We start from the raw sequence: 19,585 nt of genomic DNA, 5'->3' as shown, positions 1-19,585 counted from the left end.
TATCCACATAGGCCATTTGTAGGTTCGCTCTCTAAACAGGTTTCTCTTTCAATAACTCTTAAGGGACTCACTAAGGGGAGAACTTTCATAGCCCAAATCCTTGTTAACGTGAACACAACCTCTTACACTTTATACTACAAGGTGTGTTCTGTTGTGAAAATGCTTTCAGAACGTGTTTCTTACTCCAGTATGTAAATCCCTATTTTTCAAGATGACTGTGACAAATATAAAAGAAAGACTAATGGAAACAGGTAGACATAAGAAATAAGGGTTTAACCGAATCGGGAAATTAGAACTTCAAGTTCTGCAATCATAATTCAGATCTAGTTCTGCCCCAGTGATTGCATAACTGTAATGAACCTAGAAGTCTCAGTCAAATTCTTCAAGCATTATACTTATACTGCTTATCTGAACTGGGTATTTTCCTTTGGAGATACTGAGCTAAATGAGGGGAGTCTTTAAAACGTACATCTATTATATTCATTCTGCAAGAAATCAGCCAAGGCCACCAGTTGTACCTTTTTATAGGCTCTCCTTAAAATCAATTTAGCAATTCAACTCTGCGTTTTTAAAAAGAGACCATTACTGACCAGAAGTTTTAATCTTCAAGGAGATTAAATGTTGTTGTTAGAGATTCACCAGAACAATACTGGGTCACTATTCACTTTTTATAATGTGTATATATATTAGAGTTTTATTCTGCCACCCATCACCATAGTATCTGAGTGCCTTCAAGAGAAAATCAACAGGGAAGTCCCCAGCAGACTTTGGTTCACCCACCCTGTAGGCCTGTAGTGTGGCCAACCTGCATCAAACCATATGTCCCCAAGACCCCTGTATGTTCAGAGAGCAAAAGGGCAAACACTGTGGCTTTGAGTTGTGGGGAAGTGAGGCTGTGCTCTGGTCGCTGTTCCCAAGGACACTGTGATACAGAAAGGTAAGATACCTATGGGAGCCCCACACTGCAGCTGCTGTGGCTATGTCAATGTGCAGGGTGTGGGGCACACTCTTCTCTCATTCCCATACACAAGCTCAGCTCTACTGGCCAATGGAAATGGGGAAAGAAGGATGATGGCCTCATCCCACCTTCTTTAAGGAGTCTAGCTCTGCTCTGGGTGTTAAAATCCCCCAGTCCTTGCAGGACTGAGGTGCTAGACTGGGAATCTCCCACATTGCAGAGGATAGGCACCCTGCACCCTCTGTGCACCCAGACAGGACAAGGCATAATCTAGTACTACGTATGCCTAGGGAAAAGCTAAAAGGTGATCTGGCAAAGAGAGCTACTTGTGACTGTTTTAGGAAACCACAGTAAAGAAGGTTAATGTAGCTACAGTTGTGTGATTTTAATTTGATGATGATATTTGCAGTATTTTCTGATGGACACCAATCCTTCCAATTCATTTAGTTGCTGCCAGCGCACACTTTAAAATAATATCTAAGTTACAAATATATTCATAGACACACAAAATATTTAATTAATTGCAACTTCCCAAACCTAGCAAAGCTTCAGTATTTTTTAAACAAATGATGAATGTTCCTAGGCAATTAAAAATGTAAACTGATATAAACCAGTGCACAGAAGTGTGCTTTCCACTGAGCCTAAGGTTTTCAGAGACCTGTTCCATTTATCTTTGATGGGGCAGGAAGAAAACCCTGAACTTTAAGTGATTTCTCAAAAAAATCCAACAAGAACCAAAACCTCACAATTGTGTTAATGGCTGGTTTTTTGTTTTATTTTTAATTTTAATCTTAAAGATTTTGGTTGGAGTCTGCTAGAAGGAAAATGAAAGATTCTGATTTGGTGTCAGTGACTAAAACAACTACGAAATCCTAGCATTAATTCAACAGAAAAGAACTACATTCTGCAACTGGCAAAATGATTCCTCTAACCAACGAAAACATGAGGCTTACCACCTGCTCAAAGCTGAAGTCCAAAGGAGGCTATGAGAATGAAAAATAAGTGGTGGCAAGAGATCTTCTGAGATCCAGGTTTCATGGACCAGGATGACATAAGAAGCTTCTTTCAAGAAACAAAAGCTATATAAGGGCCAAGCTCCAAAGGCCCAACCCCTTTATGTTCCCAGGATGACTCCACCCTCCTCAAGGACAATGCGCCATTAAACAATGCTGGAAGGAGCACTTTGAGAGCCTACTAAACTGTGAATCCACGGTCTCTGAAGACACCATGGAGTCTATTCCACAATGCTTGGCAATAGAACACCTTGCTGATCCACCATCTTCTGAGGAAATCCGGTGTGCCATCACCAAGACAAAAAATTCACAAGACACAAGGCCCAGAAGGCATCCTAGCTGAGATTTTTAAAGACGGGGAACAATGGTCTAACACAAACTTTGGCAACTCCTCAATAAAATCTGTATCTTTGAAGAAATTCCACCTGACTTTAAGAATGCGAACATTGTTACAAAATTCAAGAAAGGGGACAAATCTTTGTGTGGGAACTACAGAGGTATTGCCCTTCTCTCTATCACAGGGAAGATCCTTGCCCAGATCCTACTAAACTGCCTTCTCCCCCTTGCTGAGGAACTTCCCCGAATCAGTGTGGCTTCAGGCCATCCCGAGGTACAACTGACTTTATCTTCGTGTCATGACAGATTCAGTAGAAGTGCAGAGAGCAACACCAGGAACTGTTCATGGCATTCATTGATCTAACCAAGGCCTTTGTCTCTATCAATCGGGATGCCCTATGGAAGGTACTGTGTAGGTTTGACTGTCCACAGAAATTCATTTCCATCATCAGACTATTCCATGATGGGACAGCTGCCATCACTCTGCAATGGCTCAGAGACCAAACCATTCATCATTCGCACTGGTGTCAAGCAAGGTTGTGTCATTATTCCAACACTTTTCTCCATTTACCTTGCTGTGATCCTGATTCTTATTCATGACCGCCTTCCTGATGGAATCGGGATTGAGCATCGTATGAACGGTGAACTCTTCAATCTCTGATGTCTCCAAATAAAATCTAAGATCACAAGAATAGGCATCACTGACCTTCAGTATGCAGATGACTGTGTCAATCTGTAAAGTCCCTAAATCTTTTTGCAGATGCCTATCACAGCTTGGGTGTCTCTCTCAACATCAGGAAAACCAAGGTACTCTATCAGCCCTCACCTGCACAAACCACTCTTCGTATTCCACATATCTCCATCAGCGGAGAACCCCTGGAAAATGTGGACCAAAATGTTGTCACCCTCACTCTTCTCTGAGTGTGAGACTTGGGTAATCTACAGATGACATCTCAAGCGGCTGGAATGGTTCCAACAGTGCTGCCTCTCAGGATCAGCTGGGAAGATCGACACACTGACATAAGCGTTCTCTCTGCAGCCCACATCAGCAGTATAGAGGCATCGGTCATAAACCTCTGCTGGGCTGGCCGCTGTGTATGTATGCCTGACACTCGCCTCCTGAAGCACATACTCTTCTCTCAGTTAAGTCAGGGAAGAAGGGTTCATTGTGGGCAGCGGAAGTGCTTCAAAGACATATGAAAGTACACCTTAAAAAGGGAGGCATCAACCCAACAAACTGAGAAGACTCGGTGCAGAACAGAACACAGTGGCGCCACATCATACACCAATCCACAGCTCATTTTGACAGGTTTAAGAGTAGCATCCGTGTTAGTCTGTATTTGCAAAAAAAGAAAGAGTACTTGTGGCACCTTAGACTAACAAATTTATTTGAGCATAAGCTTCAGTGAGCTACATTTTGAGGAGAACAGACATTCTCATGAGACAGAGAAATGACAAAGGAAGAAAGAAAGGGAGGAACAGTCCAGCCAACAACTATGTCTCCTCCAAGATTACACCTGTCACTTCTGTGGAAAAATCTGCAGGGCATGAATCTGGCTCCTCAGCCACTTAAAAACCCATCAATGAGCTCCCCTTGGCAGATGTTATCCTCGCATCAAGGGATAGCCAAAGAAGACATGACTGATTGTGAGGGCTGGCACCCCTCCCTTCTCTAGATGGCACTTTCACAAAGACCAAGGCCTAAACCTGCTTGCAGTTAAATTCTCTCTCATCCTTACAGACAAAACACCTTCTAGTTAAGGTGCAGGGCATCAAGTAGAATAGGAGAGGGCAGACTTACATCAAAGTACATTTTGTCATGCTTGGATTCACTGAGGGCAAACAGGGAAGTGTGGTTTATCAGAACCTTCCACAATCTTCATTATTAGAAATGTAAAACAGTGTAAGAGTGTAAGAGCATAATTTAAATTGGGTAACATGAAAACTGCACATGATGCAACTGTTAGGTACCTGCGTTGGCTGGGCATATTAGTTTTTTATCTTCATTAATGGTTTAACAAGAGAAGTCAAATGGAATGATGCATTGTATACTCTAAAGAAAAAAGCATTGCTATATAGATATTAATTTATTCCACCTTTTTTGTTCTTGTGTTTGGGGAGAAAAAGCCCCCTGTGCAAAACCTCTTGCTCTGAGGCACTTCATTACAGAAGACTCAATGTAGCTCTGTGTTACTTTATCTAGGCTCTGAGAAACCAATTAAAACCAGAACTGGAACACAGAGCCATCACTATAACAACAATGCATCTAACCATTTTATGCAATGGCTCAGTCCTATGAGTAGACTCTGAGAACATAATGTCTGTTTACATCTACTCTACGTTATCAGGAAATAGAAAGATCACTGCAAATATTTCCCATTTTGTTTCTCAGCTGTGTGTGTTATTGGCGATTCTATTAAAAAAAGTGAAAAAGCCGGGGGGGGGGGGGGGGGAGGGGAAGGACAAATCAAAGGAATTGATTTCAAGAATAGCATTATGGCCTTCATCTTCACAAGTCTTCCAATACTTCATACTGATTATAAAATTAGTCACAATTTCTTTCTTCAGATGAATAAAGAAGAATAAATGTCAAGTTACTTACTCCTTGTGGTAACAATTTCTAATCAAAATATCATTTGTAACTTCTTGAAGAAACTGAAGGTATTTCAACTCTTCTTCTTTATACAAACATGAAACAAACCATCAGCATCAATATTCCCAGACAAGATAGGGTTTTGTGTTTTATTTCCGTCCTTTTTTAATGTAAACAGAAGACAAACCAACTTGCAGTACTAATGAGTGTGATCTTATTTCAACAAAGGCGGCTTTCATTTTTTACTACTGATTGCATTTTAAAGGCTTGTCTTCATTAGGAAATCTTATTGTGTTTCAATACAGCTTTGAGGAGTCAAGTTAGCAGAGTTCATGCTGATCACCATATTATCCTTGTCTACCTTCACCAGTTTGTTTTAAAGAGAGACAAACCCTAAGAGGCTTTGTTAAAATGTTAACAAAAGTTCAAAGGTATCTAGTAAAGTAAGCCTATGTGCCAACTCAGAGCATAGACAATGCACCCTTTCCCAGGGATGCAGACAGGAAAACAGAGCTTTTGGGGATGTCCCTGCTCCTATATGGAGGGCTTGCTGTCTGCCAATTGTTCCTATTTGCAAGAATTTAAATATGCTGGCTGTTCTGAGATATAGGCCTTTCTTTCTTTGATCGTCTCTCATCCAGGAGAGCAGTTCATGCTAGTCAGTGGTCTCCACACACACACCCTCCCTTTATCACTCATCCTTATCTTAGCATGGTGCTTTTTCTGGGCCATTGTCAATATTCTCTTACTGCAATGCCAATATCACTGATTTTAGCATTCAAAAGAGAGGTTTTGTTTTATTTGCAGCTCTTGTTTAAGGACTGATTTTATTGAGCAATCTTATGGACGAAAACATTTACTGAAGAACATTCCCAGAAAGTTCTTATTTGGCTGGTGTTCACGGTGATTATAAGACATTTCTAATAAAGAATTTGGTCAAGATTTTCAGTAGTGACTATTGATTTTTGCATCCAATGAAGTGAGCTGTAGCTCAGAAAAGCTTATGCTCAAATAAATGTTAGTGCCACAAGACCTCCTTTTCTTTTTATTAATTTTTGGGTGTCCCCACTTTTGGGTGCCCAACCTGAAAGAGCTGGGGCCTGATTTTCAGAGGCAGGGAGCTTTGCACTTTCTGAAAATCAAGCTTCTTTAAAATGTTTAAAATTGGGCACCCAAATACTACTTTGAAAATCTTTGCCTTTTATGTATAACCTATTTAAGAAAAATAATAGCAACATCCAGGGGTATGGTTACTGTGAGATAATCCCCCACTTACATGATAAAAATCTGTATCATCTGTGTTGTCACTTCTGCTTGCTGTAACATACCCGTTTCCTGGTGGTTAAACAAGCTCTGGTGATATGGTTTCAATTTTCTGTTAGTTTCTTACTTTAAATATTTCAACACACAATAAAAATAATTGAAAAGGAGAACAAATAATTCACTTCTCCTTAAGTTGTGATCTTAGAGAATCAGGAGTTGGAGGCTTCAAAAACCACAATTCATGTTCCTATCATTTTCAAATGAAGAGAAATAGGATTCTTTAATACCTCTGTATTAACATGTTATATTCCCAATGAAATTGTCAGGGGGAAAACTATTTGGGCTTGAAACACATATAAGAGCACTCCAGTTCTGTTGCTTTTACACAGCAGCATACTGAAGCAACAGGCTGATTCATATACAGTAGATGACCCAGTGGCACATGAAACCCCCGGGACCGATAATCAGTATGAGCAAAGTACAGGGGAAATATATCATTTAAAGTGGAATGTGTCTATGTAGATAGAGAAACAAACATATACAACCTGATATGAAGGAGCATCCTAAAATACATTTCTTTATCTATGAAAGAGAGTGTGAGAAAGTGGGAATTTTTTTGTATTTTTTTTAATGAAGCTGATGTATGCCTCATTTTTCTCTATGTACTGCAGTGTTACCTAGGGAGTAGAAAGGGTTGTTTGCTTTCCATAAAGGCTCAGAGACTGGGGATGAATGGCTCTAGCAGTCTAGGGTTTGGGTCCCATATCAAAGGAGCTTTTGAGGAGACAATGGCAACTCTACTCAGCGGGACTTTGATACCTGGCAACCAACAACCATGGATGGCCCACTTCACTTCAAGAAGGCCAGCACCGTTTGCCCATTTGGAGAACAAAGGACTGGGGAGGTGCTGGGGATGGTGGGTAAAGGTTGGCTGCTGAGGTTTCTGGCACACACTTGAACTAGCACAAAGAGAGGTCAGAGGGACAGGGCTTTGAGCTCTGTGCTGATCAAGATGGACTATGCTGTAACTTTCTTTCTTCTATGCTAACCAAGGACTTCCTATGCTGTGTTACAGTTGACTAATAAACCCTACTGTTTGACAATGCTGGCTGAGTGTCCCCGCAGATACTGGAACAGGTGCCTTGCTCCCTAAGATTGTACAAGTCTCCCTCAGATCTTTGCCTCAGCTGGACTCGCTGAACGGAGTTCACATTGTGAAGCAGGGGTCTGAAAGACCTGAGCCCAGCTTAGAGAAGTGGTGAAGTTGTGTGGTTTCCCCTGGAAGAAGAGTGAGACCCCAAGTGGGTCTGGCTCTCTGAAGGGGTCCTCCCAGAGACTGTTCCAAATCTGGGACCATAGCACCAATCCTTTGGATCTATGACAGAGAGACACAAAACACTAATGAGGAAGGGAGTTGTATGTGACACATCTCTCACTGGAACGTGCACAAGGGCTTAGCAGTTGGGAGTAGGGTTGAGTTTAAGGAGGGTGAAGGAAGGTTTTGGCAGATGGATTAGTGAGATGGAACAACCCAAACTCCATTGCATTCCTGTGTGCTTAATGTTTCAACAGAGTGCTTCTGGGCTCCTAGTCTTTAGAGTGGAGGGCATCAGGAGGTCATCAGGGCCAAGGGGCTACAGAGAAAAAATGGTTAGTAATGGGGGATGTTGGCCAGCTAGGACAAGGGAAAAGTTCACTTTCAGCAGAATGGGCTTCTGAATTCTCAGATAACCAGGACATCTGGGTCAAATCCAATGCATAAAGCATCTTCATCATATTGCAGGAGGAATGAGACTCTGCATTTTTTATATCCGTGAATTAAAACAACTGCCCACTTTGTGAAGCTGTGCTAGCTTACCATTAGAGTGGCTTTGTTTAGCAGTACATCTTGTGACGGGCCAAGAGCCTATGGAAGAGTAGTCTTATTGGGATGCGGGTAGTGGGCGGGCAAAGCTCTCCCGCTCGTCTGGGCATAGTTGGAGAGGTGCCTATTGGGCCCGAGCAGGAGCAATGGTGGACTGGGAAGGAGGAGGGGTGGTTTCAGGCGCCGGGCAGGCAGGGGCGCCGGCAAAGACGGGGCCAGTGCCCTGCCAGGGCTCGGGGGTCCTGGATGCCCCTCCTTGCCGGGCCAAGGGGCAGTCCCTCCAGACATGTCCTATCGCCCGGCAGAGGGAGCACCGGGCCTCCCCCGTGGAGTAATGCACCCGGTAATGGGCTCCCTAGTAGGGGACTAGGAAGGACCCCTCCAGCGCTTCTCCGTCACATGCCACCGGCGGCAGTTGAAGCTGCACTTGCTGGTGGAACGAGAGGATGTGACGGAGGGAGGGGTCTTTGCAGCCCAACGGGAGACGGCTGATGACAGAGATGGGTTTCCTCAGGATAGAGAGGGCGGGTAACAGGGCGGCATTGGGAAGAAAGGGAGGGACGGAGATCAGGACCAGGCAGACGCCCAGGTCCTCGAGCGGCTCCAAGGGGACGAACACTCCCCTACTGCCAGGCCTTTCTCCACCACCTCCTGGGCGGCAGACTCCGAAGCTAGGAAGAAGACAACCTTGCCATACATTTTGAAGGCCGCCACAATGGCCATGGGCCCCACCACTCTCGCCAACGCCCGCACATAGGTTTCCAGGTGGGGTGAGGCGGGCACCAGGAGGCAATGGAGGCCGTGCTTCCTGGTCATGGTGGGAAAGGGGCCCTGGCCGCTATAGATGGTAGCGGAGGCGGTGGGCGGGAGAGATGACGTAGCGGCAGGCGGAGGGGGGGGGCTGCTGCCACCTGGGTGTACGCCCTGGGGGCCGCGGGAGGGAAACCCGCAGAGCTGGTGGAGGGAACAGCGGGGAGGGACGCCCCAACTGGTGGTGGGGCCGGGGCATTGGGGGCATCCCCTGCCATGGAGGGCCTGGTCTTTTTAACGGGGCCCTTCCTCTTCTTCTTCCCCTGGCCCTTCCCACCAGCTGGGGGGGATCTCCCAGAATATGAGTGGGGGAAGGATGTGGCAGCAGTGGAGGTCACCCTGGTGCCCGTCGCTGCTGGTGCCCCAGCAGGGGCGGTGGCAGATGGTTCGACAGCGGAGGTAGAAGCTTGGGGGGGTGATGGAGAGGCAGGTGGGGGAGGGGTAGCTGGAGGGGGCCTAACCCGTCTTGTTCTCCAGCATCGTGAGCAGGGAGGGAAGGGTAGATACCAGAGGAAGGAGGGGAAAAGGGAAGCAGGTCGACCACTCCTCCCCGCTAGGCTGCAGGCAGGGGAGGAGGGCGCCAAAATGGGTGGGCTGGACGGGGGTCAATCAGGGGTTAGGGGTCAGTCACTGACACAGGGTGCAATTCCAGCTCCTCTAGTTGCACTAGGGGAGGGGGGGTACAACAACATTCGGGGTGCAGTGAAGAGGGTTGAAACTAAAGTGGGGAGTGGCACAAGTGCATGGGAGGGGGCATGGGCACACGGAGCGAGGGCTAAGCAGACTAGAGGTAGAACAGGGAAACCAAGGGGCTAGCTTCAGAGGCTGGGGCGGGGCAAACAAACAAAAGCTGCAGAAGGAAATGGGTGGGGCAGGCAAACAAGCTGAAGCTAGTAAGGGGGGCTGGGGCAAAATCGGGGGAGAAAGCTACAAGTGGCAAATGGGGCAGGTAGTAAAGGGTAAAGCTGTGGGGTGGGCAGTCCGGGGGGGGGGGCGGACACGTGCACTTGCACAAGTCTTTTTAGGCTGGCGGCTGCTGCTTCTGGCCCAAAGGGTGGAAATAGGGTGTGGCAAGCCAAGCAAGCAGCTGATGCCAGAGGCAGGAGCTGAGGCAGATGGTATGCAGCCAGTGGGGGTGGTAATAATAGTGGTGGGGGTTGGGGGGGGACACAGATGGATCGGGGGCAGCTTAACACCACACCCCTTGTATCCCTACAAACACAGTCTTAGGGCCACCTCCACGGTGATCTGTAAAGTCTCCAGGTGCTCCCCCACTGGTAGATGGTCCTCTTCTTCTCCTCCTCGGGACTTCAGCAGCTCCAGGGAGCAGACTCCGCAGCAGCAGCAACTCCAGGTGATGGTCCAGAAAGGACCCCTCTCAGGTGGTGGTGGTGGTGATGGTGGTGGTGTCCATAACAGCAGTGGCTGGGATCCCTCACTCCTCCCCTCTGGGGAGTGGGCTAGCAGCCGCCCCGCCCCGGGGCTGCAGTTGGAGCAGTAGCAGCACCCGAGAGTGGGGGGGTCCAGCAACCAGGTAGCCGAGAATGGGGAGAGCAGCTGGAGCAGCAGGGAGAGCTTAGGGCCTAGCAGCAGGAGTAGCAGCTTCCCACCTCCCTCCAAGCTAGAAGGCTATGGGAGAGTAGTCTTATTGGGATCCGGGAAGTGGGCGGGCAAAGCCCGTCCACCGCTAAAGGATCTCCCCCAGCCTAAAAGGGGGATCCACAGGACCTAGATACCCAAAAAATTCCGGGGGACAACTAATGAAATAACAGGGACAGGAGTGTGGTCAAACGAAGGGAACTGGGCGGAGACATGGAGCAGAGAACCCCGGACAGTGCCCCCTGCTCCTCAAAGGTGTCAAGGGAGTCAGAGGACGCCGCCCAGAGGAACTCAGCCCGGATGCGTGAATGGACCGAGGAACGGAAATAGGCCCCACAGTCACAGGAGACTCCATCGGCCAACCTCCTCACTCTGGTTTTATAGATGGCCATTTTAGCTAGGGCCAGGAGGAGGTTGACCAGGAGATCCCGTGACTTTGTGGGGCCACAGATAGGGAGTGCATAAATAAGAAGGTGAGGGGAGAAGTGCAACCAAAAACGTAATAAAATATTGGTGAGGAGCCGGAATAGGGACTGCAGCCTGGCACACTCCAAGTAGACATGTGCCAGGATATCCCTCACACCGCAAAAGAGGCAGGTGTCTGGGATTGAGGTGAACCGCGCCAAGTACACGCCTGTGCTCACGGCTCTGTGAAGGAGCCGCCAACTGACATCCCCTGCAGGCCTTGGAACTCAGGTGGAATATAGGCTGGCTCACCGGGGCTCCTCACCCTCCAAAGGTGGCAGGAGGTCCCACCATTTTGTATCGGGGCGGGACACGAGGGTGAGGGTGTGAAGGGTGTGGAGCACGAGCGTGTATAGATGTTTTCTTGGCGCGGTTGAAAGCAGACCGGCTGCATCTCGTGCAGCTGGCTTCCAGTGAAGGGGTGAAGGGGTCGGTTGGGTCCACGGGACAGGGGTCCAATTAAAAGGTCCAGCGGGCTTGGGGTAGGGGGTGGGCAGGGCGTGCCCTCGTGTAGGACCCGGTCAAGATAAACCTGAGCAGCGGGCGGCAAAGCGGCCTTCACCTCCTGAAGTATGCGCCGGGGAGTACAAGGTCTGGAAAGCCCCATGCGCTGAGCGAGCATCAGGGGATTCAGCCAATTTCCCCGGTCATAGTCCAGGAGGTCTCCGACTCTTGTGACCTCTGCCAGGACCAACCTCTGGCGCAGCCGAGTGGGACTCCGCCACCTGCACACGAAGCTGGGGGTTGTGTAGCAGGGGCTCCCCGAGGAGATCTGCCCCCTCAGTGGCTGCCATGGACCTGGTTGTTGAAAAGAGTTTCCAGGTCTGGAGGAGGTCCTGGTAGAAGACAGGCAGCCTGGAGAGGTCTCGCGATGGAGATAAAGGAGCTGCCGGTCGTATCGGAGCCCTCGGAAGCGGCGCAGGAAGGTGTGCGCCAGTATGCTCCACACCGGACTACCGTGCAGCATAAAGGAGCCTCTGCAGGGTCTGGAGGCGGAAGACATGGACCTGAGTAAGCAGACATTTAAGGCCCTGCTCCCCCCCAGAGGTAGATGGAGAACCCCTGCAGGGACCCAGTGCAGTCCTGACCAAAAGAACTCCAGAATCGATGTCCAGAGGTTGGCCAGGAAACCCAGGGCCGGGACCAGGGTGTTGAGCCGGTACCAGAGCATGGACAGGACTAGTTGATTAAGCACCAGTGCTCTCCCTCGAAGGGAGAGGAACTGGAGTAGTCCTGTCCATTTCTGGAGCCGCTCTATCACCCCGCCCTCTAAATTCTGCCAGTTCTCCAGCGGAGAGGGATGCGTGGCAGAAAGGTAAATGCCCAGATAGAGCAGCAGACCCGTGCTCCACCGGATGGCCTGAAGCGCGGATGGGAGAGCTCGCCTGCCACCAGTCCCCTACCACCAAGCCAGAGCTCTTGACCCAGTTGACCCGCGCGGAGGAGGCTGCCGAATAAATGGCCTGGCAAGCCTCCACCCGCGCCAAGTCGCCCACGTCCTGGACAACGAGGAGTACGTCATCAGCATACGCCGACAGGACCAGCCGCAGCTCCGGCTCCCGCAGCACCAACCCTGTCAACCTCCTTCGGAAGAGACAGAGGAAGGGCTCGATCGCCAGAGCGTACAGCTGGCCCGAGAGGGGGCACCCCTGCCGTACTCCTCTCCCGAAGCTGACCGGTTCGGTCAGGGTCCAGTTGAGCCTGACCAAACACTCTGCGGAGGCGTACAGCGTCCGGAGAAAACCCACAAACTGGGGTCTGAAGCCAAACGCTTTCAGAGTGCTCAGGAGATACCTGTGATCCACCCTGTCGAACGCCTTCTCCTGATCTAAGGACAAGAGGGCGAACGACAGACCATCCCTACACCCGAGTTCCAATAGGTCCCGGACCAGCTATAGGTTGTCGAAGATGCTGCAGCCCGGGACGGTGTAGGTCTGGTCTGGGTGGACCATGTCCACCAGCACGGACCCTAGCTGCAGCGAGATTGCTTTTGCCACGACTTTGTAGTCCTTGCTGAGGAGTGAGATGGGACGCCAATTTCGTAAATCGCAGAGGTCCCCCTTCTTCGGCAATAAGGCGAGCATGGCTCGCCTGCACGAAAGAGGGAGGACCCCGCTCTGCAAAGACTCAGCCCAGACGGTGATTAGGTCTGGGCCGAGGACGTCCCAGAACATGCGGTAGAACTCCACGGTCAGCCCGTCTATGCCCGGAGATTTATTGGTGGGCATGCGATGGAGGGCTTCTGAGAACTCGGCCAGAGTGAGAAGCAGCGCTAGCCGGTCTCGGTCGCCCGCGCTGATCGTCGGGAGCTCCTCCCAGAGCACTCTGCGTTAGGATCGGTCAGATCCGGGGAGAAAAGGCTTGCATAGAAGGCTCTCGCCCTCCTGCACATCTCCACCGGCTCCGTGAGGGGGGTGCCATCTTCTGCCAGTAGGCAGATGACATGTTTTTTAGCCCCCCTCTTTTTCTCTAGGGCGTAGAAGAAGCGGGAGCCATGATCCATCTCCCGAAGGAGACGGATGCGGGATCGAACAAAGGCACCCCGGGCCTGATGGTCCTCGAGAGTCCGGAGCTCCTCCCGCTTCTCCCGGCATGCTCCGCAGAGGGGCGGATCCTCGGGGTTGGCGGCCAGATGCCTCTCCAGCTCTAAGACTTCCCGTTCCAACTGCTCTATCGCCGTATCCTTCCGTTGGCCAGCACCCCGGGTGTAGTCACGGCAGAAGAGCCGGGTGCACACCTTACCTAGATCCCACAACCGCCGCACCAAGGGAAAGGCACACCGCTGCCCTCGCCAGGCCAACCAGAACTCCCGGAAGGACGCCACGAAGCCCGTGTCCTCCAGCAAGCTGTTGTTAAAATGCCAATAGGCCGGCCCCGGCCTCTCCGCGCAGAGGGAGGCTGTCACGGTGGCTATATGATGGTCAGAAAATGGGGCCGGCCGGATGCTGGAGGAGTGGGCTCGTGAAAGATGAAAGCGTGATAAATAAATGCGGTCCAACCGGGAGTGGCGTGACCGATGGGCCTCCACCCGGACAAAGGTGAACGTGGAAGTGTCATCCGGGTGGTGGTCACGCCAGACGTCCACCAGGGAGTGGTGTTCGACTATCTCCTGGAGGAAGGCGGCTGCAGCTGGGCTCTGCTCGGTCCCCAACTGGTCCTGCTCCTCAAGGGTGATGTTAAAGTTCCCTCCCAGGACCAGGCACTCATGAGGATCCAAGGTGCCGAGGAAGGCGAACGCCTGCTGATAGAATTGCAGCCGCTCTGGACTCGCTGCTGGGGCATAGATGTTGACGAGGTTGACTACAAGCCCCTCCATGAGGACCCGGAGGTGCAGCAGGCAGCCAGGCACAGCCTCGGCGAGCCCCAGCACCTCGGGCCATAGGTCGGGGGAGAACAGGGTTGCCACTCCAGCCGTACGAACTGTGAGATGGCTAAAGTAGACCCTGTCCCCCCAATCCAGCCGCCAGCTGTCTTTGGCGGTTGGATCCGTATGGGTCTCCTGCAGGAAAACCACAGAGTACCCCCCCTCCCGAAGGAAGGAGAGCACCTGGGACCTGCGGAGACCCATCCTACAGCCGCGGGTGTTCAATGTTGCGATGATAAGAGGTGCCACGAGGAGGGCTGGGGGGAGGTCCTCGCAGGCTGGGATGCTTGCGGTTCCCAACGGCCACGCAGCAGTCCCTGACCTACCCCGTAGGTGAGTAAGGAGTCACGGAAGAGTCGTACCCGCTGGTAGGCCGCGGCGCCCTGCCTCCCGGTCCTTTTACCCTCCCCCATGAGGGCCCTTGCGGCCCGGAGGATTTGATTAAAGTCCCTCCATCGCTGGAGAGCAAGCTGTACTTTGTTGCGGGAGCCACGGACGTCTTCTAGAAACTCCCGCAACTCCTCTTGCAGCGCATGGGGGGCTGGAGTTATGGTTTCCTGGTTACTCCTCGATGGGGCCCTTGGTATAGCTCCGTGGCCCACCGAGACGGGCAGAAAGGTTGCAGACCCCCGACAGAGCTCCTGATAGTTTGGCCTGAACGCTGGGGCGATAGGGGGCGGCGGAGGGAGGATAGCAGCCCCTGGTGGGTCGGGACGTGTAAACACAAAGGCCGCTTCCTGGGGGTCATCAATTGGAAAAGGGAAGGAGATAGCCCCAGGGATTGTCCGGGGCCACGTGGCACTGGCTGTTGCCTCAATAGGCTTGGCGGCCCTCAGAGGGGTGCCATCTGCAGCCGGGTTGATGGAGGAGTCCAGGGGCTCCTCGGAGGTGGGAGCAGAAGCAACGGTTAGGAGGAGGAAACATGGGGAAATGGGAGCTGGAGTGAAGTTGCCTAGATCGAGGCCCGCTGGCATAGGGTTGTCCTCCCTCTGGGTGACCGGGGTCAGACCCAGGCCTCAATCTCCTCATATATGGACGGGAAATCATTTTCCGCCATCCCAGGATTCTCCCTGCCGGCAACTGACGCGACAGTTGTCTCGGGGCACACTGAGGTTTCAGATGGCGCCTCGGGGGTCCTGGAAGGGAGGGACTCCCATGGAGGGGAGATACTGCCTTCCAGTGCTGCCACGTCTTCCCCAGCCGGCACTGGTGGATGGAACGCACCCATGGGTAGAGCGGAAGGCTTGGCATCGGTGCCCCCCCCTTCCTGGTCTTCCGGAGGGCCTCCGCATCAGATGGAAGGAGTGGAGCTCGAGCCTTCCGCTTGCCCCGCTTCCCCTGGACTAGGGCCCAGCTCTCCATGGCATCATCCGGAGGCTGGTTAGCAGGGGTCGTGTCTTATTGGGATCTGGGAAGTGGGCGGGCAAAGCCCGTCCACTGCTAAAGGATCCCTCCCAGCCTAAAAGGGGGATCCACAGGACCTAGATACCCAAAAAATTCCGGGGGACAACTAATGAAATAACAGGGACAGGAGTGCAGTCAAAGGGTCAAATGAAGGGAACCGGATGGGGACACCGAGCAGAGAACCCCGGACAGCGCCCACTGCTCCTCAAAGGCGTCAAGGGAGTCAGAGGACGCTGCCCAGAGGAACTCTGCCCAGATACGTGAACGGACCGAGGATCGGAAATAGGCCCCACAGTCACAGGAGACTCCATCGGCCAACCTCCTCACTCTGGTTTTATAGATGGCCATTTTAGCTAGGGCCAGGAGGAGGTTCACCAGGAGATCCCGTGACTTTGTGGGGCCACGGATAGGGAGTGCATAAATAAGAAGGTGAGGGGAGAAGTGCAACCAAAAACGTAATAAAATATTGGTGAGGAGCCGGAATAGGGGCTGCAGCCTAGCGGAGGTCCCCCTTCTATGGTAATAAGGCGAGCAAGGCTTGCCTGCACGAAAGAAGGAGGACCCTGCTCTGCAAAGACTCAGCCCAGACGGTGACTAGGTCTGGGCCGAGGACGTCCCAGAACATGCGATAGAACTCCATGGTCAGCCCATCTATGCCCGGAGATTTATTGGTGGGCATGCGACGGAGCGCTTCCGAGAACTCGGCCAGAGTGAGAGGCAGCTCCAGCTGGTCTCGGTCACCCGCGCTGACCATTGGGAGCTCCTCCCAAAGCACTCTGCAAGCGTTAGGATCGGTCAGATCCGGGGAGAAAGGGCTTGTGTAGAAGGCTCTCGCCCTCCCGTACATCTCCACCGGCTCCGTGAGGGGGGTGCCATCTTCTGCCAGTAGGCAGATGACATGTTTTTTAGCCCCCCTCTTTTTCTCTAGGGTGTAGAAGCGGGAGCCGCAATCCATCTCCCGAAGGAGACAGATGCGGGATCGGACAAAGGCACCCCGGGCCCGATGGTCCTCGAGGGTCCGGAGCTCCTCCCGCTTCTCCAGGCACACTCCACAGAGGGGCGGATCCTTGGGGTTGGCGGCCAGATGCCTCTCCAGCTCTAAGACCTCCTGTTCCAACTGCTCTATTGCCGCAACCCTCCGTCGGCTGGCGCCCCAGGTGTAGTCACGGCAGAAGAGCCGAGTGCGCACCTTACCTAGGTCCCACCTGCGCCGCGCCGAGGGAAAGGCACGCCGCTTCCCTCGCCAGACCAGCCAGAACTCCCGGAAGGACGCCACAAAGCCCGCATCCTCCAGCAAGCTGTTGTTAAAATGCCAATAGGCCGGCCCCGGCCTCTCCGCGCAGAGGGAGGCTGTCACGGTGGCTATATGATGGTCAGAAAATGGGGCCGGCCGGATGCTGGAGGAGTGGGCTCGTGAAAGATGAAAGCGTGATAAATAAATGCGGTCCAACCGGGAGTGGCGTGACCGATGGGCCTCCACCCGGACAAAGGTGAACGTGGAAGTGTCATCCGGGTGGTGGTCACACCAGACGTCCACCAGGGAGTGGTGTTCGACTATCTCCTGGAGCACGGCGGCGGCGGCCGGGCTCTGCTCGGTCCTCGAGGGGTCCCGCTCCTCAAGGGTGATGTTAAAGTCCCCTCCCAGGACCAGGCACTCATGAGGATCCAAGGTGCCGAGGAAGGCGGACGCCTGCTGATAGAATTGCAGCCACTCCGGGCTCGCTGTCGGGGCATAGATGTTGACGAGGATGACTACGAGCCCCTGCATGAGGACCCGGAGGTGCAGCAGGCAGCCAGGCACAGCCTCAGCGAGCCCCAGCACCTCAGGCTGTAGGTTGAGGGAGAACAGGGTCACCACTCCAGCTGTACGAACTGTGAGATGGCTAAAGTAGACCCTGTCCCCCGCAATCCAGTCGCCAGCTGTCTTCGGCGGTCGGATCCGTTTGGGTCTCCTGCAGGAAAACCACAGAGTACCTCCCCTCCCGAAGAAAGGAGAGCACCTGGGACCTGCGGAGACCCATCCTACAGCCGCGGGTGTTCAATGTTGCGATGGTAAAAGGTGCCATGAGGAGGGCTGGGGGGGATCCTCGCCGGCAGGGATGCTCGCGGCTCCCGACGGGCCGCGCAGCAGTCCGTGACCCACCCCGTAGGTAAGTAAGGAGTCACGGAAGAGGTGGACCCGCTGGTAGGCGACAGCACCCTGCCTCCCGGTCCTTTTACCCTCCCCCATGAGGGCCCTTGCGGCCCGGAGGATTTGATTAAAGTCCCTCCATCAACAAGCTGTACTTTGTTGCGGGAGCCACAGACGTCTTCTAAAAACTCCCGCAACTCCTCTCGCAGCGCATGGGGGGCTGTGGTTACCGTCTGGTTACTCCCCGACGGGGCCCTTGGTACAGCCCCGTAGCCCACCGAGACGGGCAGACAGGGTGCGGACCCCTGACGGGGCTCCTGATGGTTTGGCCTGAACGCTGGGGTGATGGGGTCGGCGGAGGGAGGATAGCAGCCCCTGGTGGGTTGGGACGGGTAAACACAAAGGCCGCTCCCTGGGAGTCATCTGTTGGAATAGGGAAGGAGACAGCCCCACGGGCGGCAATAACATCTCGGGCGGTGGATGGGATAGGAGCAGGGGCAGGGTTAGAGGTAAGAGTCTGGGCGGGGAGAGGGCTCTCAGTGATGCCGGGCGCAAGCTCTCTGGTGGATTTGGCAGCCACGGCATCAGGAGGTGGACTCTCTTCTGTAGGGCCCTCTCCCGGGAAGGAGGTCGAATGCTCCTCACCAACGAGGGGTGCCCCTGGTGGCTCAGGTCCCAGCTGCGTGGCACTGGCCGTCGCCTGAACAGGCTCGGCGGCTCTCAGCGGGGTGCCCTCTGCAGCCGGGTTGATGGAGGAGTCCAGGGGCTCCTCGGAGGTGGGAGCGGAAGCAACGGTTAGGGGGAGGAAACATGGGGAAAAGGGGGCTGGAGTGAAGTCGCCCAGATTGAGGCCCGCTGTCATAGGATCGTCCTCCCCCTGGGTGACCGGGGTCAGACCCAGGGCCTCGATCTCCTCATATATAGATGGGAAATCCTTTTCCACCACCCCGGGATTCTCCCCACCGGCACCTGATGCGACGGTCGCCTCGGGGCACACTGGGGTTTCAGATGGTGCCTCGGGGGTCTTGGAGGTGAGGGAATCCTGTGGAGGGGAGACACTGCCTTCCAGTGCTGCCACGTCTTCCCCAGCCAGCTCTGGTGGATGGAACACACCCGTGGGTAGAGCAGAAGGCTTGGCATCGATGCCCCCCTTCCTGGTCTTCCAGGGGGCCTCCGCATCAGATGGACGGAGCGGAGCTCAAGCCTTCCGCTTGCCCCGCTTCCCCTGGACTAGGGCCCAGCCCACCGTGGCATCATCCAGGGGCTGGCTAGCAGAGGTTGTGTCAGGGGGCAGAGGCGGTGGCTCAGGGACTCGAGGGGGTAACGGTGGGGCAGCACAAGGGAGGGAAGATTCCCCTTGGGGCGGGCCCTCTCCCATGCCCGGCGGTGTCCCTGCCGCACCCTCCTCCACGGGCCCCGCCAGATTGCAAGCAGCGGGGGCGGGGCTCTCCTGCTTGTCTGGGCATAGTTGGGGAGGTGCCCCTTGGGCCTGAGCGGGAGCAATGGTGGACTGGGAAGGAGGAGGGATGGTTTTGGGTGCCGGGCAGCCAGGGGCACCGGCGATGACAGGGCTGGTGCCCTGCCAGGGCTCGGGGGTCCTGGATGCCCCTCCTTGCCGGGCCAAGGGGCAGTCCCTCCAGACGTGTCCTATCGCCCGGCAGAGGGAGCACCGGGCCTCCCCCGTGGAAGAATGCACCCGCTAATGGGCCCCCTGGTAGGGGACCAGGAAAGACACCGCCAGTGCCTCTCCATCACATGCCGCCGGCGGCAGTTGAAGCTGCACTT

General features: G+C 53.3%; 1 protein-coding gene across 1 annotated transcript in view; it reads right to left on the bottom strand.

Moving 5' to 3' along the window:
* The window catches only part of LOC122459442 (spermatogenesis-associated protein 7 homolog), an 82,335-nt gene that overhangs the window by 4,498 nt on the left and 58,252 nt on the right, over nt 1-19,585 (bottom strand). Inside the window, 3 exon segments of the mRNA XM_043511488.1 lie at nt 4,910-4,982; nt 5,582-5,586; nt 6,346-6,410. Coding sequence (XP_043367423.1) covers nt 4,910-4,982; nt 5,582-5,586; nt 6,346-6,410 — 143 coding nt within the window.

This window comes from Dermochelys coriacea, chromosome 3 (genome assembly GCF_009764565.3).
Source record: "Dermochelys coriacea isolate rDerCor1 chromosome 3, rDerCor1.pri.v4, whole genome shotgun sequence".
Lineage (NCBI taxonomy): Eukaryota > Metazoa > Chordata > Testudines > Dermochelyidae > Dermochelys > Dermochelys coriacea.
Note: the sequence above shows the minus strand (reverse complement) of the source record. Positions and strands in the feature narration are given on the sequence as shown.